The sequence below is a fragment of the Cupressus sempervirens genome, chromosome 8, assembly GCF_028749045.1.
Source record: "Cupressus sempervirens isolate cs-2001-9-10 chromosome 8, ASM2874904v1, whole genome shotgun sequence".
In the NCBI taxonomy this organism is placed as follows: Eukaryota; Viridiplantae; Streptophyta; class Pinopsida; order Cupressales; family Cupressaceae; genus Cupressus; species Cupressus sempervirens.
In genome coordinates, this window is record NC_143125.1 from 759,623,118 (window position 1) to 759,648,541 (window position 25,424).

At 32.8% G+C, this 25,424-nt stretch overlaps 1 protein-coding gene across 2 annotated transcripts in view; it reads right to left on the minus strand.

Annotated features, from left to right (window-relative positions):
* LOC149544642 (Mitochondrial substrate carrier family protein) overlaps positions 1 to 12,712 on the minus strand; it is a 30,272-nt gene extending 17,560 nt beyond the window's left edge. For both annotated transcript variants that reach the window (XM_089795229.1, XM_089795228.1), the window contains exons 1-4: positions 12,569 to 12,712; positions 4,467 to 6,026; positions 4,191 to 4,309; positions 3,715 to 3,839 (exon numbers count right to left, since the gene is read on the minus strand). In XM_089795229.1, coding sequence (XP_089651355.1) covers positions 3,715 to 3,839; positions 4,191 to 4,309; positions 4,467 to 5,865 — 1,643 coding nt within the window. In that variant the 5' untranslated portion in view covers positions 5,866 to 6,026; positions 12,569 to 12,712. The remainder of the gene's footprint in view (positions 1 to 3,714; positions 3,840 to 4,190; positions 4,310 to 4,466; positions 6,027 to 12,568) is intronic.
* Between the last annotated feature and the right edge of the window lie 12,712 nt (positions 12,713 to 25,424).

Consider the following 25,424-nt stretch of genomic DNA (forward strand, 5'->3'; position numbering starts at 1 on the left):
AATACTACCGAAAATACTATTGAGTTTCAAGTATGATTAAAGATTTTGGAAATACACAGAGATTGAATAGTGATTGGAAGATTCCTACATTGATTGATGATAGGTTACAATTTCTAAGATGGATTGTCACCAAGTATTACCATGTAATAAGGAGCCTTATATATATTTTAAGAATCGTACAAAAGGATTTGTTATTCACTTGATATAGCTGTTGTTTGGTGACTCTTAAGCCATCCATGGTTGATTGTCAACAAGTAAGGTGGGATACATGATCTGCTACAAGAAAGATTAACAATGTTTATGTGGTTTCAATATCATTTGCACTTTAATAGTTTTTCTTATTCGATTTCAAATTAGATAGGTGATAGGCCTTCTTATTTTACGGGAAAATAAGTTCCCAATTCACGACAAAAGAGAGCAATCTAAATGGAGTGTAGCATTCAAAATGGAAAAACTCTGTGAAAGTATTCAACAAGTTAAGCTGGAACTTCACCCTAAGAGTGGACTTCAAAAATATCTGGTTGAAGTAAAGAAGATTCTTTACAGCATTTACATGAATTTTTTAGGAAAACAAAGAATATATAACGGTAGCATGGAAACAATACAGGGCTTGTGCAACAACCATCATACATGAACATTTTACTTAGCTTAGAGAAATGGCCAGGACCACAGGATCCTTCAACTAAACCATATGGAAGAAAGGGCCATGAATTTGGAATTGAATCTCACAGAAGCAATGGATATGGGAAGAGAAAAAGCAAGGCAAAGTTAAGGTTGGTTGAAATAATCCTACTTGCATAGCCAATCGGCAATGCCCTTTCTTAAGACATGTTTATAAGTTGAGTATTGATAATTTTTGTTTACTTCTTTCTTTCAACTATATTATCAGTTTAAGCGCCTCCTTCAGTAGGGGCTAAATCACATGATACGCCGAATTTCATCCATGAAGTTCAAATTTTAGCCAAATTTTTCCCTTTCCGAGCTTCACCTGAATTTTATGATATTTAATATAATATTGTTATTTATAATAATATTATTTTATTTTAAAATAATATTGAGTTATTTAGTTTAATTATTTAGCAAAGTCAAAATATGTTTGACAGTTTTGTGAACATATTACTTATATTTTTTTTTTTTAAATTATATAAGTTAAATCTAATTTTGATTTTTCCTGAATTTTCACCCTTGTTGAATTTCATACGAATTTTATGATTGACGAACTCAAATTTGAATTTGAACCTTGTGACTTAGAGTAGGGGCAAGCCATGAAAGAAACATAAGTCATGCTATAGTTAGATGGCACTAAGGTTACTAAAAGTATGGAGTTTTGCTATAGCACATGATAAGAGTTTTTAAATAGAAAACATTGTGCTAAAGCAGCCAATATTTCAGAGCATGAACACAATGAAACACATTTTAGAGCAATCAACAATCTCCTACTCTTTTAAAACAATGATGTCTCCTCACCGAAACATGACTCATGGACATGTATTGATTGAAATTGACTTTAAACCTTGTAGCTAAATGCCAAAAAATTATGGTACATAATATAATCCATTAGAGAAACAACCCTCGTATAAAATAGAACGAGCTAGGTGTTCCATAATAAACAAGCTAGGTCTTCCATAATAAATAAACCATAAAGCACAAATTTACCAAAGGTTTTAGATATGAGATATCAAGTTATGCAAGCTTGTTCATGCAGAAAAATTCATGGTTATTAAGTGTGTTTGAACTGTAGTTGCAAAAGAATGAGTGACCAACAAAGAAGACCTAGTCTTCAACTCTATAGGCATCACTACACTGCAATGAGTGACAAGTGGACCATCCATATTCATCAAAGATGGGTTTTAATTAACCACTGCTCATCAAATATGGGCTAATAAAGAATGACTCAATGTCTCTACCCTATTAGCATCACCTTGAGTACCAATTGGACCATTCATGATCACAAGGGTATTTGTGAACTACTACTAATGAAAAAACATCACTGTAGAGTAACAGAAAATTATGCATATAATAAAAACTAAGAATTAGTAAAACTGATGGTGGCATTGCACACCAATGCCACATGCCTTGGTGCACAACTCCTTTGTCAATCATTGATGCCAGAATCATTAGTTGATATTTCCAAAGTCCTGCCCCATATCAAGCAAAGTGTATCTTCAAACATTTTTTAATGGTCCCAGAGATGAGCTATTGGACAGTCAGTGTGTTTACTAAAATATTTGGATGACAATATAGAAGATCCAGAGATTGTGATGAATCTTCTTCATTGAATCCCAAGGAAATGAAATGACTCTACACTTGAGGGCCATCCTAAACTAAAAAGTTCCATCCTGAATAAACATGAGTCATAGGGTTTGTTCAAAATTTAGAATCAGCTTATGAACATGGGAACAAGTAGATCGTGTGTGTTGTTACCAAGAAGTGGCAATAACTAGACTTTATAAAGATACCAATTATTGTCAGGACTATTTCCCAAGTGGTGCCAAATCAGTCATCTGCAGCAAATTATGCCTTCAAGCACATCTGCACCAAACAAAGCTTAACAAACCCAATTTTAAGATACCAATTGCTATTGGAACTAATTCCCAAGCGGTGCCAAATCATTCATCTGCAGCAAATTATGCCTTTGTGCACATCTGCACCAAACAAAACTTACCAATCCCATTTACAGTCACTGAGGCAATTCAATGCCAAGCATTTGTTCCAACAAGCTACAGTCCATGCCAGAACCATATGTTTGTGCATGTCATGGTTAGGTACAGATTGTTTACACATAGACACGTTTGAACAACTTCAACAATTCATCCTCCACCTTTTCTTGTTAAGTAACATATGTAAGATAAATTTAAACATACTCCCATCAGTTTGTGTAACACTCTGGTACTCCATAATGTGGGAGGATTAGCAAGGTCTATACTCCCGAGATTGATCATAAGGTTGAAATTCCAGAGTATAATTAAAAAGAATATGTAAAATAACTACAAGTAGTAAAATACTCCCAACAGTTTGTGTAAGATTCCTTTGGTACTCCAGAATGTAGGAGGATTAGCGACGTTTTTACTCCAAAGATTGGTCATGAGATTGAAGATTGGTCATGAGATTGAAACTCGAGAGATTAATTGAAAAGAATAAAAGGTAAATAGATATATATCCACTAGTGGACTTCACAAGGGGATCAAATCTAATAAATTGGTGTCATCTTGTAGTACTATAGGCAATAACATTTAACTCTTTACATTTTTTTATAAAGACTCTTCTCAGACCAATTCTTTTGTTGTTTATCTCTATTTCCAACATGAATATCAATTTGATCCTTTTGTAATCTTGTATTCCTTCTTGTAGCTTTCAATAATTATGACATAAAAGAAATCTCCTTCATCATGTTATCAGTTGGATATTTTAAAGGATCTAGAAAATATATTGGCATTGCCAGTTTTTGAGGCCTGGCTCATATGATGTCAGGGTTATTTAATAATAAATATTATACATAAATATATTGTATTTTGACAGACAACCAAAACATTAACATAATTGCACACCTGAAATCAATAAATCACCAAGATGCTCTTGAAAAAAATAAACAGCAACATGTCGCATATAGAAAGCAGTAAAATCCAAATTATGTGATAAAGAATTGATCAATGTAAGACCAAAATACAAAAATGAATAAAAAATGTTTAATAATAAATATCAAAAGCCAAATACCAGCTATTGCGATACTGAGATCCAACTTGCATCTGTTGCTTAATGCAATCAGTGGGAGTATAAATAAATGAGGTTGCAATACTTGCACAACCACCTGCAATGCAATGTGCAAAAGCATGGTGTTCCTGCATGAGAAAGACTACAGTAAGATCACATGTAAAGAGGATTTTCTCTGATAGTATAATTGAATACAAGAAATATCAAAGTACAAATTTAACAGGCATGCACTGGAATCTGATCCCATCTGCAACAATTCTTTCTGGAGACATTTATAGGACATCAACACACAAAGAAAGAAGATTGTAAGCACATGTTAAATCTCCCACCACTTAGACTAGCAAACATTGGAATGAGATTGAACTTGCCATTTATAGGCAACAGGAAAATCGTGAAAGCAACCATCCAAGTTTCTGAAGCCAAAAACTAGCAATTTCAATCATATAACCAATGTAAGTAATCTAAACAGGAAAGAGTACCTTGGCCAAATGAGGCAGTAAGGCTGCTTTCACAGACTCGTATGTAAAGGTATAAATGCCTGATATAGGTGCAGATGATGCAAGGTTACTTCCTATACCCCTGTACAAACCTACCATGCCTGAAATAGAAAAGCACAAATGATTGTTATTCAATAGTACTATAATATAAGACTAAGTGTTAAACAAAATAACCACAATGTTCTACTCCTTGTATTCAGTCAACTAAAAGTTTTAATATGTCGAAGGCAATTTGAAATGGTTTGTGAAGAAGCATACCTCTATCTGACAATATTGAGCCCAAATTACGGAAGACTGATCTGTGTCCCACAGAACGAGATTGAATTACAGTCTTCACAGTATCTATCGGATGCAACCAGAGGCTTACAAATGTCCCAGCCAATGCTCCTGCCAGAGCATTGGTTCCTGGTTTTGGAAACGGACTTCCCGAGGTACCCGTTGGTGGAGTGTCTATTCTCAAAGATTCTTTATTCCTGACTAGTTCAGAAAACTGCATCGATCTATCATCCAATATGGCTAGTCCAGATTCTTTTTCCAAATTAGTACAAATAGGTTGTGCATGTTTCTGTAATGATGTGGCAGAATCTGATATGCGTTGGAAATTTATTGAGGAAACATTTTTAGAATGCAAATGCTTCAGGCAATGATGCAGCCTGGCTGGGGTAAGCTCAGATGATGAACCAGGAATGCCAGAATTTCTCTCTTTGTCCACTTTTTTACCCAGACCATTCATTGAAACAGAAAATATATTGAAATGATTGTCAATTATTATATTAAGAGGTTTGAATTTTGGCTGTGCTATTAAATCATCCAACTTAGGAAAATTTGATATGTTATTTACTGTTTTCCCTTTGAACTTTTCTGAAAAAATTTCCAAACCTGCTGAAATACCACCATGCACAAAACTTAACAGTTGAAACTTCTCTGTCACATCAAAACTTGAACTTATCTGACCTTTGCACAGCCTCCCAAACCAGCAAAGCTCTTTTAATTGATCACACAACCTTATTAAGTCACAAAGCAATCCTTTAGCACCTGTGGAGCATTTCACCCTTTCCCCACAAACATATCTATCACCACTTTCAAGAAACAAACCAGAAGAAATATTCCGACTGCAGCTCAAAAAGGAAACCCCAGCATGCTCAGTAGAAACGGGATGAGATAAGGGAACCTGTTGAATTGAATTCTGAAACTGAAACTTTGATGGACCACTGCTTGAAAAACTGCTCGAGACTTTCAGATCAGGATCAAAAGATTCACCATTCACCCCAAACAACTCCGTGGCATCAACTTTTTCTGGCCTGGATAGGAATGAATCAACCTTCCAGCTATCATTGACAATGATATTGAATAGACAACCATTAGAGTTATCAGAGTAGCTGTTCTCTTGAGCATCAAAATACAATCCCAAACTCCCTGAGAAAGTTTCTATTACAGATGTAGATATTGAGCAGATAAGGGTTCTTGAACCTGACACAATGTGCCTTGTAGAAAGCACATCAGCTATATGACCCAAAAGTGAGAGGCAGTAATTATGCAATGTATTGGAATTACTTTGCACTAAAAATTTGTGTTTTTTACTTCGCACTGGCACTGATGTCAGAAAACTAGTTGAATGCCAATGGTATTTCACAAATGGCTTACCCTCTGCTGCCATATTCTAGACTCACTCAGCAGATTACTCCTCACTCGACCCATGAAAAAGGCAACAAAAGCAAACGTGCTGCAACTACCAGACATTAAGGACAAATCTTTCTTTTGTTCCAAACAATGCTCCAGCATCAAAAGCTAGGAAAACCCACACGAATGTATACACCACTGCCATCACAAAAATCACATTTATCAATCTCCAAAATGATGCAAATTGTATCAGACTAACAGATATTCCAGAAGTGAAAGAACTTCAACTGAAGATTTTCTACAGCTTTATGACACAGACATCAAGAACTCAACTTTCAATAAGCTGCACAACAGCCCTCAGGAGACAATGTTCATAGCGAATTTAAAAAAGGAAAATCATTGAAATATCTAGTTCATCAAAAAACACTGCTAAATTTGTCAAGCAGATAAGAAAGTTTCCAAAGGTGAAGTAATGAAAAAATAATTAAAAATACATTTAACAGCTTGAAAAATACTACTATTTTAATTTACCTCATATTTGGGCACCTAAATATTTGGGATGGGTTTGCCTGTTTTATATTATCTAAGAGCAACTAAATTATTTAGATGTGCATGCACATTGCAAAGGGATGTCTTCGCCCATAATTAAAGTAATTAGACACTACCAAGCACCAAAATTATAAAACAAAACAACCAGAGATAATATAAATTAATATCAACGAATTGTAGGATTGCGTTACTTTTTCTTATTCACTTGCAAGTGAACCCAACTATAGAAAAATGAAAAACTGGTAAGATAGCACTAAATTATGCTCACAAATAGTAATGGAAAAGTTCCATTCGACAAGTCATTGCCTCAAACAACAGGTTATGAGTGCATGATAACACATTTAGAAATGCTGAAGCCAATCCACACTGACAAAGGAATAGACATGGCTTGGCGTCCATGCTTCATTAAAAATGATGAAAGAAAGAATATATAATAATATCTACAAAGAACATTTTGTTGATATAATACAACCAAAAGCATCTAAACTCAAAAAATATAAAGCTAACCTAGGAAGCCAAAAAACATAGCAAATTGAATCCGTATGATAATTAGAAAATACAAGGTAATCTAATACTGAAACAAAACAAAAAAAATCCTAAGAATAAGATGAATTTTCTTTACAAAATACTCACGACACAATACTTTTCCTTTCAATCAGGTTTCTACCAAAATCCTGCAGATAAATAACTCTAAAACTTGTTGGAAAGACTGAGCTTTTGAATCTTCGATACAGTTCTTAAAAAAAGAACTGCAAGTACACTTTAGACATTTTGCTCAGCTACATCCAGACGCTTCACCATCAAAATTAAGTTTTAACCATTAAGTATACTTACCTAGAGTAACAGTAGGACCAATGACCTCCCAAGCAAAAGAATTTCTTTGTAGCTAGGAGATATAACCATTTCTGCATGTTAACAATCTCTTCAAACTGGACCTGTAGCCCGAAAATGACAGCACGCATGAATAAAACATATGCCTAACTTGGCTTCAAGAATGCAAACTGGTGCAGGAGCACCTAGTCAGTTTGCCCAATTTTGGCTTGTACGTGGTTTTAGCCAACCACCAGGACTTAAGGTCTAGAATAAGGCCCCATGTGTGTTGGGTCAGTAGTCTTTAGTGGTGATATGTTAGTAAAGATAGCAAGGTCACTCATTTAAAGTGTTTTTGTGCATTTAAGCTAAAGTTGCCACATAGGCCAACTTGGTCAAAGGTTGGTCAAAGGTGGCAAAAAGTCATGGAAGTGAGTGAAATAGTCTTATTTAACAATAATATACCTTTCCTCAAGGTATTAAGGGTGTTTTTAGGTCTTAAAATTAACATAGGGCAAAAACTGAAAAAGTTGTCATGACAACTTTGTGTCTAATGGCAAGCCACAAAACGTATAACCTAAGTGTTAGGAAAGAATTAAAAATGACCTAAACACGTGTGAAAGGGGAGAAACTACCTTGTCAATCCTGAGGATAGGTTGGGAGGAGTCAGTTGTACGGACTGTGACATGTTTAGGAGACAATTTTTGTGACTGTGATAACAGATTTCAAGCAAACATGGTTTTCTTTCCTTGATCATGGATTGACAGAGCCAAATGCACCTTGTGATTAGTTAGATCAATAAAATTTGAATCAAAGTTTGCAATTTGAGGTGTTGGAGTGAAGTTTTGCTTTGTTTTAGAAAATCTTCTTGTTTTTGCAAGTCAGCTGTTTTGGTCAGACCTGGGCGTAGAAATTTGCATATAGTTCTTGCTCCACATGGTGCACCATGTAAATAAAATGTCCAAATGGCTACTAGACACTTAGGGTTTTGTATTTATGTTTTGTTCAAATTTTTAAGTGCAGGTATGAGGAGGTTTCGTTGAGGCCCTAGGCAGATGAATTGTAATTGGCTAGGGACCAGTAGACTGAAGAAGTGCATGATTTGAGATCATGTTGCATTGAAGGGGTCTAGGTTACCACCCTGCTAGAAGGAGCAATGTTTGGTGAAGCTATGTGTGCGGAGAGAAGTTCTGAGGAGGAGTTTTGAGGGGTGAAAAACCAAACCCTTCACTAATGCTGATGCACACTCTTGAAACCCTCATTTTTAGACTTGATTATAGTAAAGTGTTGTACGGACAGATTGGGGTACTGTAGCTTTATGAATTTGTCAGAATGGAGAAACGGGTATCAGAATCCATTAGTTGTTTGACAGGTTGTTTGAAAGTTTTTAGAAAGAAAGCCCAAAAACCTCAACAGGAGGCCTAATTGAGGCTCTAGACCTACTAGGTACCTAAGCAAGAAATAGAGTTTCATGAAGTGGGTTTGTGAGTGGTGACTTGGGATGCTTAGAGGAGTTTGGAAATGTCATGTTGGGGACCATACAGCAGTCCTAGATGTTGCATTGGGGTTTGTGCCAAATTTTGTCTAGTAGAGGGGAAATGCTTTCATTTCAAGATTTGGGTGATAGAAGTTGATACAGACAATTGGTGTGAATAGATCCTGAGGAAGGGGATAGTTGGGAGATATCCTCGTGGGAATTGGGTCAGGAAGCAACCCTATAGGCTCAGTAGAAGCCATTGGTCAGTTTGGGCATAGTGGCCTAACTAGGAAGATTGGATTTAATTTCATCAAACTGGTATCATAGCCAGTTAAAGGTTTGGGATTACGCATTGTGTATGTTTAAGTTTGAAGGTGAATCAGTAGGAGAAACCATCATGGTGACCAATGCTGAATTGGCAAAAGAAGTGACGGAACAAAGGGAGAAGATTAGACTCTTGGAAGAAGCCTTAGAGGCTTTAAAGAATAAACTTGATGAAGTGGTAGAGACAGCTGGCAAGATGAAAGAAAAGTCGGATATTGATGAAGAGATGGGCAAGGAAGTTGCAGAAGAAGATGTATAACCTGAACTTGATCCTCCAGTCCAAGAAGAGCCTTTTCTAAAAGCTACTAAAGCCTTGGGCGGGAAATCTCTTGAAGGAGTGCCTTTGTTCATGTGTAAGACGGGTCCTGATTTAGTAATGGAATAGATTGAGGGCATGGAGAATCACTTTGATTGTGAAGGGATTACTGAAGCACAGAAGGCAATTGTTGTCAAATCTAGGTTAAGGGGCCCAGCCTTAACTTGGTGGAAGTTTCTCCAAGAGGAAAGGGAGAAGGAAAACAAGAAGCCTATAACAAATTGGAAGGCAATGGTGAGCAAATTCAAAGAAAACTACCTACCAGAGGACTATGAAATCTAACTGCACAAGAAGAGGCAAAGTCTGAAGCAAAAAGATATGGATGTAGCCTCTTACACTCAAGAATTTCAAAAGCTATGTCTAAGGTCCAAGATCCAAGAGGAAGAAGCAGTAAAGGTTGTCAAGAACCTTGGAGGTCTGAGGTGGGCTATCCAAGAGGAAATCAGTTTATGGACACCCACTACAGTTCAAAAATGTTTTCAGTTAGCTCTCAAGGTAGAAGAGTGGAACAAAAAGAAGCAAGAATCTGATGCTAGAGGCCGTGATAGAGGCACAGATGGAAGAGGAACTCATAGAGGAGGATATAGGGGCAGAGATGGTGATTCTAAGACCCAGGGAGACTCCAAATCAAATGAGTGAAGTGGTGATAGCAGCAGCAGGGTAGTTATAGCAGAGGTAGAGGTTATAACAATGGGGGAAGAGGAAGATATGGTAGTGGAGGAAGTTCACAGTTCACCACCATGAAATGCTACAATTGTGGCAATCTAGGCCACCCAGCTTATAGATGCCCTGAGAAAGCTTCATCTTCACAAGGTGAAAGGAAAGTTAATTATGTTCAAGAAGACCAAAGCAGCAGCATAAATCAAGAGGTAAATCTTGATTCAGAGAAAGGGGAAAATCTTATGTTTAGAAGAGTTTTGCTAAAGGAACCAAGCAAGGAGGAGCCCAAACAAAGAAAAGCACTTTTTAAGGTCAAATGCAAGATACAAGGTAAGGTTTGTAAAGTCATAGTGGATTCAGTATCAACTGATAACATCATATCAGAGGAGGCTGTTCAAAAACTTCAATTGGTAAGAGTTCCACACATTTGTCCTTACATGGTTGAATAAAGGCCACAAAATTTTGTTAAATGAGCAAGTTTGGGTAGATTTCTCCATAGGACAGTATCAAGACAAAGTACTTTGTGATGTGCTGCCCATGGATGCATGCCATCTACTTCTACGTAGAATATGGCAATATGATAGAGATGCCATCGATCATGGGAACAAGAATTTGTACACTTTCAAGAAAGATGGGGTGACATATAAAATTCAGTCACTTGTGAAAGAAGGCATGGACATTACCTCAGATCAAAACCTCCTAATTATGAGTGGGAAAGAGTTCTTAAATGATTTCAAAGAGGAGCAAGAAGTTGGTTTTGCAATCTTGTTGAAACCTAAGGAAGAAGAGATGAAGGAGAAAGCTATTCTACCAAAAGAGGTGCAAGCTGTATTGGATCAGTTCAAGGACATTATCAGTGCTGGTACACCTTCTATACTCCCTCCACAAAGGCAATTAGTCACCAAATAGACTTTGTGCTAGGGGCTTCATTACCAAACAAGGCTGCTTACAAAATGACCCCAGTACAAAACAAGCAAATTGCAAGACAAGTTCAAGAGCTATTAAATCAAGGCTTAATTAAGAAAAGCATCAACCCATGTGTTGTTCCAGTGGTGTTGGCACCTAAAAAGGGAGGTAAATAGAGGCTATGTACTGATACTAGAGCCATCAATAGGATAACCATAAGATATAAGTTTCTTATTCCTTGGATAGAGGATTTGATGGATTGTCTAGGAGGAGCTAAGTACTTTTCTAAAAATGATCTTACGAGTGGTTACCACCAAATAAGAATGAAGGAAGGTGATGAATGGAAGACAGCATTTAAGACCACCGAAGGACTGTATGAATGGTTAGTGAAAAACAAATACAGAGACATTAATCACAAATTCTTAAATAATAGCCCATACCTCAATGTTCTAAATAACCAAAATTATATGCTCAATGCACTTCAATTGGTAAACAGTAAATTGGGTACACCAGTTACCCCTTTGGCATCTTGCAGAAAATTCCTATATTATAGTTGGACGCCAAACAATGTTTTTCCTATTAGAGGAATATGAATAAAATCAGCCAAACACAATGACGTAAAATTCAAATTCTTCAATAATACAATCTAAAATATTCTAAATAAACAAAGCTCCATGCCTCCATGCTATAAGGAACCCTGATAAGAAGACATATTATGTTTACGCTACTTGCAGTGCACTCATGTACCACAAGCAGCCATCAAAATACCATATTATATGTTGAGCTATTCACACTGCATTCACGTGCCAGAAAAATCATAATAATAATTCATATCATCGGTCACACCATTGACACTAAACTAGTGTACTCCAATTACCCCTAATATAATCATATCAAGTAAAAGGCTCCTCGTAAAAACATTTAACATTTATAATATTTTGTAAACACTGTATGATCCATCATCAAAAACAATAAAACATTAAATCTTTGAGTAAAATGCACGGCATTTATTTACTCATTTACCCGTCCTTAAATGAAGCCTATCATGGGTTATGCCACTTTCAGTAAACTAATGCACCACAACAGTCGTACTACCAAACCATATCATTGGAAACGCCATTGTACTGTGCCCATTTAGGACACTGCAGAAATTTTTGGTCCCAGCATTTAGAACCGACAATCACAAATTCCAAAGCCTTCAGACATAGCTGGCTCTCTCAATCCACCCATGGACATGTCTAAAAGAATCTTCTAACATTAGGATAGAACTTAGACGTGCTGAATATCTAAGCTAAAATAAGTTCTAATAAAAATGCCATTATGTCTACTTTTTACATAACCATATGCACCACATTGCAAAAACTTTGCTAAAGCTCTACTAACCCAAGCATTTCAAGCCTTTCCAGCAACTTGTTTTCCAAATTTCGACAATTAATTCTTTTTGTTTTTAAGTTTTTCAAAATTTTATTCCGTTAATTAATAACATTACTATCAATTACCAGTGCCTGTATACCAAAAGAAAACGCTGAATCGACCATTAAGACAGCGAGAAGCCAGGTACTTAAAGTTCTAAATCGAATTTAACAGAAAGAAAGAAACTGATAATGAGAACATTCACAATGAATCAGGCATTACTAAACATCTCGAATTAGCCAAAAATTTGACAAGGCATCGAAGGACTAAAAATATATCACATACCGTTTTAGCCAATCATTGACTCGCCTCTAATGTTATCTCAAAATACTTCGAAAAAAGATGAGTTGCATTTGCAGGCTTGCAACTAGATTTTAAACTAGGGTTTGGAGGGTTTTTGGGCCTAGTTAGAGGAGGCAATCCTGCAAATGCATTTTGTGTGTATAGAATTTTAAATTTATGAGAATATTTTAGTTTTTCTTTTAATTCTTTTTTCTGTAGATGCTGTTTCTTTCCCATTTTGCAGAAGTCGCAAGTGGTAATTAATATGGGGGTTTAGCAGTTCGAAATTAACTTGGTGGGTAAATATTTCTTAATTTCTTCTTTTTATGTCTAGGTTATTATTATTATTATAAAAAATATCGAAATATTGGCTCCTCGACAACGAGAGATATATCAAGGAATATTTAGCCTCACCAAATAAAAAATAAATATTGAATGTTAATTTTCTTCTCATTCTATTTTAATTTTATGAAGGTTATTTTAAAATGATTTTTTTATTTTACCTTTCAAAAGAAAAATATTGAGTTAAAGAGAAATAGATATGTTTTAGAAGTGTAATGTAAAGATTAAATGTGAGAATAGATGGAGTGGAATACAATAAAATCATATTGGATAATAAATATGTACGATCGTGTTAAGTGGATTGTTTAGTTTATATTTAAAGAGTAGATGATGATTGATGAAGCTATTAAGTTATGTACTTTGAAGTATAAAAATATGTGATATTGCTATTAGGATTCAACTATTTAATTTTTTAGCAATTTGTTAGTCAAACTCATTGACCTATGTTTCATGAGTAGTGGTCACACGAACCCATCTCTTATGAGAATAAATGGAATGTTGAGCACTTATTGGGTTTAGGTGATGTTCACAGAGGTGAAGAATTGGGATTGCTTAGGAGGTCGACCATCACAGTACTACTTCAATGGAGTGCCTACCCCTAGTTTGTTTTTATGTTATATTGTCAAATTCTTTTAGGCCAGCTTTCATGGTTATGTGATGTGATATAGTGGTATTTGATTATCTAATTTGGTTGCTACTATTTACATATTTGGATTACATATTTAATGAGCTGCTTTATACTCAGATATTTGATGTGTTCATGGTTATTCTTTTTATGATGATATTTTGCATACTTCATATAGTGATTTTAGTTGCTTTCACGATGAAAATTATATGCATGATTTATATATGGTTTTATGGTTACTTACTCCATACTTACATGTGTATGGTGTACATATATGTTTTACTTTATGTTATCTGATGTTGTTGAGGGAGAGAGTAGTAGTCACCTATTAGTCAAGATCTACACGATGTACCACTCCCCACCATTACATGTTTATTTTAGATAAATATGTATATGAATATGTTCAACTTTTATGTAGATTGCAAGTAGCAGGCATTGATTTCGAATTGCTAGGATGAGTGTGCCCTATCACAGTATCTCAATGGTAAAAGAGGAAAGATAGTTCTCAAGTCCAAATCTTAAACTTGACTAATTGTCTTAGAATAAAAGACAAGTACCCAAGTTCTTCACCTTTTTGAATTCATCAAAATAATGCGAATTTGAGATTTTGACCTTTGAGTTTGATTCGTATTGTCTTTTTAGTCGAGTTTTATCTTATTGAGTTTGTGGGTATGTTGTGATTTTCAAGTATAATTAAATCAACCAAAGATATTATTAAATGAATTAATTAAATGAAAACTTTATAAAGAAAAAATAATTTTAGTATATTTAATTAATTGAGAAATTAATTAAATTGAAGAAGTAAATTTAAAAATTTAATTAAAAGATTAAATTTGACACAATTATATTTATGTAATTTAATAATAATAAGTTTAGATGTTACATTTAAATAATAGATTTTAAATATTATTATTAGTTAAATTGATAAATGTATCTTCTAAAAATGTATTTCTTATTTTAAAATGAAGTAGGAATAATTTACACAAAGTATATTCTAATTAAAGGCAAAAAACATGCACAAGGGAATTAAGTAAACTAAAATAATAAAAGTTTATTTTAAGGAGAGGCCTTTGCATGTTCAAAAATCGAAAACACTGGCTAGAGTTAAACTCTTTATTAAGAGATTTGAGCTCAATCCTACACATACAGGTTTTGGGGAACAAAATTTGGAATTGGAACAAAAGAATTGTTGAAAGTTTTGAAGGGTTTGGATTTGCATGCATTCACAAGTCTCATATTTTATCTATTTTTTTGAGGTAAGGTTTGAAAACCCATTGTGAAATTTTATTGAAAGATCTGTTTATTTCGTGTCTTCATAGGTTCTTGCATAATGCTTATTAATTTATTGAATTAATTTTTAGATAAAGAATTATGTTGTAGATTTTTAAAATAAAAACTTATTAATCAAGAAATCGTGACTGAGAAAAAACTGTTAATTTTTTTAATAAAAATGTGTTATATATATATATATATATATATATATATATATATATATATATATATATATGTAGAGATGTACATGTATATATACACATGTATGTATATTTATATACATATATATACATGTGTGTGTGTGTGTGTGTGTGTGTGTACATACGTGTGTGTGTGTCAACTGCAACAAATCAACAAAATTCTTAAAGCATGTGGATTGGAAATAAGAATAACTACAAGATACACGATATTTGTTTTGATCTCATAGAGACACATGTTATATATAAATGTGTGTGTATATACACATATACATGTATATATTTATTTATGTATATAGTGATTGTATTCTTTTACAACCCTTTCTAATATAGAGAAAATTCGATTATAGAAAATTGAAAGAAAACAACAAATTGAACAGGTAGGGTTTGAACTTTAAATTTGTCATGTACTTATCATGAATTTTATAAATAAAGATAAATATTTTTCTTACATCTAAAATAATTTAATTGCAAAATTTCTTAGAAAGCAAAAGATTAATTGGGAGAAAAGTATGTTGTAGCTAAACTTATACATGCATGTGAAAACAAATATACTAAATATATAGAAAACTAAGTATATTATGGTTGCATGCAGGCCTCAAATTTGATGGTCGTATGGGCCATTTTTCCACTTTTGAATCATAGATGATGTAATGTCCTGTTTAAGAACATTAGTTATTTCCCCCTTAATTTGCATGAGTTTTATAATATTCTCTATGATATCCTTTTCAACGTTTGATATTCTATATATAAAACTTTAGATTTGTCATGTAATTATCATGAATTTTATAAATAAAGATAAATACTTTTCTTACATCTAAAATAATTTAATTGCAAAATTTCTTAGAGAAGCAAAAGATTAATTGGGAGAAAAGTATGTTTTAGCTAAACTTATACATGCATGTGAAAACAGATATACTAAATATAAAAAATTAAGTATATTATGGTTGCATGTAGCCTCGAATTTGATGGCCATATCGGCCATTTTTCCATTTTTGAGTCATAAATGATGTAATGTCTCATTTCAGAATATTAGTTATTTCCCCCTTAATTTGCATGAGTTTTATAATATTCTCTATGATATCCTTTTCAATGTTTGATATGTATGTATGTATGTATGTATGCACACACACACACACATACATACGTACGTACGTACGTATGTACGTACGTACGTACGTACGTACATACATACATACATACATACATATACATATATATATATATATATATATATATATATATATATATATATATATATATATATATATATATATATATATATATATATATATATATATATATATATATATATATTTCATTGAGATGTGCCCTTTCATTAATATTAATTATATTTAATAAGGTAGTTATATTATATATTATTATATTAATTATATATGATTATATATTATATATGAATCATTTTAATTATTTATAACAATATTATTTTAATATATAAAAAAGATATAATATCATATACTATTGTCATAAAAGTATATATTAATTATCTATAGCATGGCATTTATCTATCTATCTATCTATCTATCTATCTATCTATATATATATATAGTATTTATAATTATATTATTATAATATATAACAATTTATATTTACATCTTAGTATAATTATAATATTTCATATAAATTATCAATTATTAATATTACACTCTTTATGTATAATACTTATTTATTAGTTAATTTATATGCCAAAATGGGGATATCACAGTCCTCCCCTCTCAAATTTGTTTGTCGTCAAGCAAAATCAATCATACACAAACTCATTCATAGATACAAAACATATTTGCATACAAAAGGGCTAAAAGATTTATGAAATATACATCTTAATAAATGAAAACACGAAGCAAACATGGTGTACACAAATGAAGACACATAGCAAACACGATGCAAATAGATGTAGACAGATGAAGACACATGTTATGCAATTCCTTGATTGTGAACCTACAACCACAAAATCATTAGTACACATTTATATATAAATTTCCCCTTTTAGGATTTCCCTATATTAATCTCCTAACAATGTATTTATAGTCTTAATCAGAGAATAAATAGAAATTTATAGGGATTTATTAATTGAAAGTATAATTCATTATAAACTTATCGTTTCCTAAGTATGGGAAGAGAAACTACAATAGGGTTCCATGTTACCCAATCATGGGCCTCATCGTTCTCCCTCATCATTGTTATCTCCCTTTGATCATCATCTCCGAGATAGTGCCTTCGTATGATGTACCCTAGAGTACTCACTCCACCGTAGGCCTTACCTAGTACCCTTAGATGATGCAGCCCAATGCCCATCACACTGTAGGCCTTACCTAGTACTCCAAGTGGTGTCACCCAACCCATTCCACCACCGGCCTTATCTTATCTTGGAAGATGATGATCTTAGATAACTTAATTAATTTTATTTGATGACATTCTTTGATTATTATCTATCAACTTAAAAATCAATTTCATTTCATTGTAATAATTTGATTAGAATTATTGATAGTAGGTATTAGACTATTCAATATTCATCACAATAACAAAATGTGTCAATAATAAGAAAGACACTAATAATTATTTCATTATAACAATATATACATAAAATATATATAGCTTACCTCATACCTTTATGTGTCGAAGTGGTGATTTAGGAGTGTGAAGTGATCTTCATATCCACTTTCCACATCAAAGTCCCTTACTGATGTTTATCTGATGTCATCACATGAAGTGCATTAAAATACATTGGAGTCATCCCATATTTGTAATGTCCCCTTTCGGGACATTCCTCCTTACTTCAATTTACATTTTATAACATTATAAAATCATTTTTCATATAATGATTGTGAAAACCCTATTCGGAGGCCATGGGCGAAGATGGGGATTCAAATTGATTGAGGTTCTTTGTCGCTCTGATTTCATGTTGTGATCCAATTCATTCTTGATTCATTGTAATTGTCTCCTCATGAGTCTTTTTTTTTCACTGTAATTGTTCTTTGGCCTTTTTTTTTTATTATTCTTTGGATCTAGGGTCCAAACCCTTTCTCCTTTACCAATTAGGCAACATTTATGATGCAATTCCTAAAATTATGATAGGAGGGAACAAAAATAGATCAAAAATTCAAAGTTGTTGGCCAATAGCAATAATTCCTTAAAAGATAGGGATGTTGAAGGTGGATGTTTCCATTTTGTATGTTACTTTGTAACTCCTTCCATGAATCTGATTCACAAAACAATAGTGTGTTTTGTAGAGATGAATGTCAGCTTAGGAAGGGTGAATATTAAATGAGGTGTTAAATAAGCCAAAAAGAAATATTGTGGAATGTTAAACTCCTTTCATGTTGCAACATATTCTCAAGTATATGGTGTTATGATCAGCAATGATGAAGACTATACTAAGCTCCCTCTATTTCTTTCGGTGTTTCCACAACCAAAATTGGTAAGGCTTTGGGCTCATTCTAGTATTCCCATACACTGTAGCACACGGTGAGAATAGTTCGAATATTTTCTGGTCCAACTATATTGTCCACCCTTCATGTGAAACATATTTTTGCAATCTATGAGTGTAGTTGACCTCTTGGAAGGAAGGCTAAGAACCAGAAACATTCGCATCAGGGGGAACAATATCTCATACTCAACCTTTGCTGAATCTTAGATAGCTTTGAATAAACTATTTAGACCAAAGCAAATGCCCAAATAAAATAGATGACAACCAATAAACCTTATTGGTATTTTCAATATTGTTCTCATGCCATCAACAAGTATTAATGAATTAATGATTCATTGTCAAAATTGTAATGTTGACAACAATGTTGGAAGGTCATGAAGCGGTGATGAAGTTGTGCCAATAGTTAATGATTTATCAATTACTGAGAAGGCACGCTCTTTGTAATTTCTTGCATGTGATAAAAAGATCTGCCTCAGACCGCCATGTTATTACTTAGTGCCCAATAACCACAATATCAATATGAAAGTCACTACTATTATGTGAACAACTCTAAAATCCTTCTTAATTGATTAATCAGTGAACTGCCTCACATTGAGATGCTTTTCTCAATGAGATACAAATAACATTGCTACTTCATTGTGTGGTGACTATTTGAACTCCTTCAGATGTGGCTTTGATTGCTTTATCCATCCAAGATGGGTTTTATATGCCACTACTACTATGTCTACGTACTATTCATGTCAATGATCCATCATCTTAAATTCATTCATTGAGGTAAAATTATTTTTCTCAATTCTACGTGTTCCACGCTGTAACATGAAGCTATGCCTCCATACAAAACTTCAATTATTTTCGAACCCATTTCCGTTTCATACCAAAGAAATCATATAAATTAAATGGTTAGATCATATATGTGTCATATAAAACATGAGAATCCCGATTGCTCAATATTTGTCCAACACTATTGTCATTTTCAAAATACTGGATGGTATTAAATATTCCCCCTTCTTTAGTTTTGACACCCAATACACAATGTTGCGAGAGTTAAATTGTCTTCATTTCTTCCTGAAATATCTCAGACAATTATCAATATTTAACCTCTTCTAATAAACTTTTTGCAATTTATTTATGATAAAGTTTCATAGGCTGGCAAGAACATCTGCTCTAATACCACTTGTAATGTCCTCTTTTAGAACATTAGTTATTTCCCTTTTAATTTGCATGAGTTTTATAATATTCTCTATGATATCCTTTTCAATGTTATATATATATATATATATATATATATATATATATATATATATATATATATATATATATATATATATATATATATATATATATATATATATATATATATATATATATATATATATATATTTCCTATATTTCATAGAGATGTGTCCTTTCATTAATATTAAGTATATTTAATAAGGTAGTTATATTATATATTATTATATTAATATATGATTATAAGGTAGTTATATATGATTATATATTATATATGAATCATTTTAGCTATTTATAACAATATTTTTTTAATATATAACAAAGATATAATATCATATACTATTGTCATACAAGTATATATTAATTATCTATAACATGACATTTAAATATCTAATTATATATAGATATATAATAATAGTCATATGTGTGTGTATAATTAGTATTTATAATTATATTATTATAATATATAACAATTTATATTTGCATATTAGTATAATTATAATATTTTATATAAATTATCGATTATTAATATTATACTCTTTATGTACAATACTTATTTATTAATTAATTTATATGCCAAAATGGGGATATCACAAATGACTGGCTAAAAATTTGTGGGACCATATTGATTGACATGTTATTTTTTTATAAACCCATCAATATGATACTTAAGTTTAAAAATAAGCCGTCAAAGTTCATAATAGATAATATTTTTATAATATAGTATATAATTTTGCTTTACCAATTTGAAATATTAGTATGCAAAATATAAACTTAGAAACTCTCTTAAGCTCATATATTGTTGATTTTTAATTACTTTCTATAACTTTATATTAATTTTTAGAACGCATGAATTTAGAAACTTTAAGATATGAGATTTTTTTAAATATTACTTTATCCATATATAATATTGATTTTTGACAATCAATTTTTATCTAAAAACATAAAATGAAAGGCATTAATATGATCACATCGTCATAAAAAAGCAAGATGACAGGCAGGGGTGACCGTCAAATTCCAGGCCTAGTTGCATGATTTGAGAGATCAAAGGCATGTGAAAATACTAATTGCATGCTTGTTTTTATTTTATAAAAAAATAATTTAATTTTCAGATTTTATTTAGTTTTTAATTTTTTATGATTAATTATTAATTTCATAAAAAAAATTAAAATATAAATTTAAAAAATGTTATTTATTTTGAAAAAGTTATATAAATAAATACGACTTATTTTCTTGTAAGTTGGTTTTTAATATTAATTATTTTTTAAAACTCTAAGTGAGTTATAACTTGTTATATATTTATTAATGCAAGTGGAGTTATAAGTTAATAAATGTATATATGTGATGCGGCTATGTTTTAAGAAGAGTTATAATTGAGCTAACTATATAATCATCTAGTTATGAACATTTCCATACTATGAGAGAAATTGTAAATAGTTTAATTATAATTATAATTTCAAGTTTGAGTTATCTTGAGTTGCATTATAATTAAAAGAAATGTAAATAATAATATTGGAGGTTTTTTTTTTTTTTTGATCGATAAACGGCCAAGGCCTTGGATCATATATTAAAGAAAGGAATAAAAGATACATAGAATTTCTCCATTTAAACGGGCAATGGTAGGAAAGAACAGAGAAGAAAACCTCCAGTCTTGCTCGGGACTCATGTCCTATCTTATTACATTACCCTAGGGGCATACCCCGGTTCTCAAAGTTACATGAGTAAACAAATTACATAAGATTACATATGGGCATTCCCATGGAATTTTGACTCAATATAGCTTCCTTTTGACTATATGTGAAGAATCCAATATAAAATACCTGTCAAGAAATTCTTTCTTCAAGAAACAAAGATTGTTAGTAGCCTAATGAATTACTCTTTCAAAATCCAATCTACTCTTTTCATTCAAATTCCAATTTATGTATATTCCTTATAAGACCTTATATAATTAATAATCTGTCAAGTTGTTACATCTAATTTTGGACCATTAAAAATTTTAATCCTAAATTTAAACCTTTACTAAAACTAAGATGGTGATATTGAACTAAAGATTGCATTATATAAACAATGAATTAAAACAAAGGCCATAACCTACCTAATATGTGATACTGAGAGTAAGCAATATCTAAAATGCCAACCCCTCAGATCTGTTAAATCAGTCTTAATTGCGATCCACAAACAAGGGATAATAGACTCTGATTATTGAATTTTTCGACTGATAAATAGAAATCAATATCTTAACATTAAGAGAGATCTTACTATAGATCCCCTGTTCTATGAAATTAAGATCAACCATTTTATGACCCGAGATATCTTTACAAACCGAGAAGGAAGCCCGAGAGTTCATAATATTTAAGTCTAAATTTACAAAACATATGAACGACTATGTACTTTATTCAAGGCTTGAATGGGAAAAACAAATAAATCTTGACAGAGGAAGCATATTGACATACTGAAGAATTTCAGGGGCACACCCTTAGATTTTCGTTCATTCAATTAAACCCAAATGCATAATTTATTAAAGGAAACGATACCATCACTTGATAAAACAGTCACCGACATCGCAAAAATTTAATTGACCAGTCACAAAATTTCTTAAATTGCTACCTTAATAAATCAAATAAAGCATGGCTCAAATTCTGGATCCATCAAAACACCAACCATTTGGAAATATGTTTCTATTATCAAATATTACCTTACAGAACTATATTGTCAAATATTAACAATACTTTACTATATATAACTATAACCAAGATAGACACAACACCCTATATTATACTGATAAGGAACCCTAAACATACCAGTAGACCTATTATGTTGGATCAGTATAACTAGGTACATAACCGCCATCTATTACTAGATAACAAAAACTTAAAACCAAATACTACTATTTCCATGAGACCATAATCACTTCTGGAACAGAGTCTGGATCATCCATGACTATGTTTGGTGAGAGTACATAATCAACTCTGAGTTTGCTCAATTTTTTCGCATTAAGAATGCAGAATTCCAAGGCGTTGAGATCATTGAAGACTACACCCAAGCTTACATAGGATTTAAACATGTTGATATATTTGACCACCCAATCCAGATTATCTTCTGCCCTAATCCCACGCCAGCATAGGAGGAAATTAAAACTTGCTTCCATTCGAGGCCATGCCCTAAAAAAGGCCAAATTTTCCCTAACCATGAGACATTGTCGACGCAGGGCAGTCTTCAACTCTTCTGCACCCAAGGGAAGACCCAAGTATTTTTCAGGGTAATGGATTCTGCCCTTTTCATCAATGTTGTGAACCGCCTTCTCTAGCCCTCGCCTCCAGACAGGATTGAAAATATCTTCACAAAGCCTAACAATCTCTTCTTTCCCAATCTTTTCCCTTACCATCACTCTAATGAAAGTCCCAATTATTGAGCTGTTGGTTCTCCAAGTCGCCCTATAATCAAAGATATCTTCCCCTAACACCCTATTTACAGTAAAACGCGACATATCATCTACATTTCTCAGAAGACGACTCCATCTTTCCAACGTTACCTTCCCGAGAAAGGCCATTATTCTATTTTCTGTTGTATGATAGACACTCACATTAGTTTCCATTGTAGCAACAGGCCAACACCTAGGAGTGGTAGAAACTTGCCTCTCTAATTCTATGCGCTCTTCTCAAAACTTCATTCCCATATAGCAGAAAAACCATCATTAACCGATCTATCCTCCGTGCCCTTTAAACAGAAATAGAATCTTTGGTTAGCAGTGACCTCAGCTACTCATGTTAAACATTGAGTATTAGATCACATTTTCCAAAGCCTTTACCACATGAGCCAAGTGGCAAATTCAGAACTCGCTCTCCCCTAATCCCAAATCATATTTCCTAATGATAACCTTCTGGACCCTTAATTAGTAATAATATCTATTGACACGATCTACAACTGGAGGACAGCTGGAAAACACTGAGCATCAAAATGAAAGCGAATGGAGATTTTAGGCTAAGGCCAATTTGCTAGATAATTTATAACTCTTATCATTATAGTTATGTCCAGATGCACTTCTTACTGAGTAAAGTCCCTATATAAATCAGACCCTCAGTGACAGTATACGAGTAAATACCTAAGGAGAACTAAAATTATAGATAACATGGTTTCACCTAAATAGCTGCAATAAGTACATTAATTGAAAAATTGTGAAATGGATATATCTTAGGAGATACTAATACTAACAATAAAGCTACAAACTGAAAGTATTTTAATAATTATAATACCCTCTTAATTACATAAAGTAAGGATACAATTGCGAAAATATCAAAAATAACTTAATAATTCTATTATTTTATCTATTTCTTCCTATTAATTAGATATAGTGTTAAAAAGTATATATTTCAAAATATTAATAGGTGTTAGTACAGATTTGTATCTAATAAACTATAAATCTGTATATACCCATATATATATGTCTATGTTTATTTAGCATATGAATATATATATGCCTTTATATATGAGTATGTATATATTTATATATATAAAAATATAATAATTGTGAAATACTCTCTAGTTCTACAAAGAAGGAGAAGACTCTAAGTTATATATCAAGAGCGATTCTCCATCAGCACCCCTGTTGGCAAGTCTGTCAGCCATCGCATTACCTTCTCGGTAAATGTGGTTGATCAAGACATCTTCAAAATTTTCCACTAAAATCATCACTTCTTGGAGTTTAGAGTTCAAGATCCAATTAGGAGTCTTTTTTTCCCTAATACCATTAAGGACGACTTGGGAGTCACCTTTGATGACGATTTTAGATAGACCTAAATTATGACATAGTTTTAGACCTTTCTCTAGCGCTTCAAATTCTGCCATATTATTAGAAACCAGTGGAAGAGGAGAGGCTAGCTTTGCAATCCACCGCCTATCCTCATTATTGATGATACAACCTACACCAGCTATACCGGGGTTCCCTCTTGCTGCACCATCGAAGTTTAGTTCATGCCATCCTGGAGGTGGAGGAACCCATTTACAATTTGCCCTTGCCTCCTTATTGCTAGCTGCATATACCATGGGGGGGTTGATCAGATTAGCCCATTGTTTCTTCATTATACCATCCCAAAATGAGAAAGAGCCTTCTTCATGGGAGGATTTCCTTAGATTAGCATTCATAACTTCTATTATAGCCACTTCCAATTTTAACAAAAAACTGTCTAAGTTCCGCTCTTTATTTTTGAAAATCCGATGATTTCTTTCTTTACAAAGTTCCCATACCACTAGGGATGGGCAAATATTCCAAAGTTTACTATATACCCCATGAACCATATGTGTGGGCCATGAGTTTAGGAGCCCCTTAAGGGTATTCTGAAAGGGGGTTGACCACTTAAGTCAGGATTTAATCCATTCCCAGCAATTTTGAGCAAAAGGGCAGTTGAGGAAGATGTGGTCTACATCTTCATTGCTCTGTTTACACATAACACGCCAGTTGGGGCCCATGATACCAAATCTAGCTAATCTATCCGCGGTCAGAGCTTTGTTCTGAAGGATAATCCATAAAAAGAAACCCGCCTTAGGTAGGCAAGCTGCATCCCAACACAATTTTAAGGGGATTTCCACATAGTTCCACTTTTGCGAATGAATAATAGATTGATACCCAAGCTTCACATTGTAGACTCCATCCTTTGATCTAGCCCAGATAAGACTATCTGACCTTTCAGATTGTTTAATTTTCCTATTCAATGTGATCTTTTCATAAGCAGCAATTGAATCTGGCTC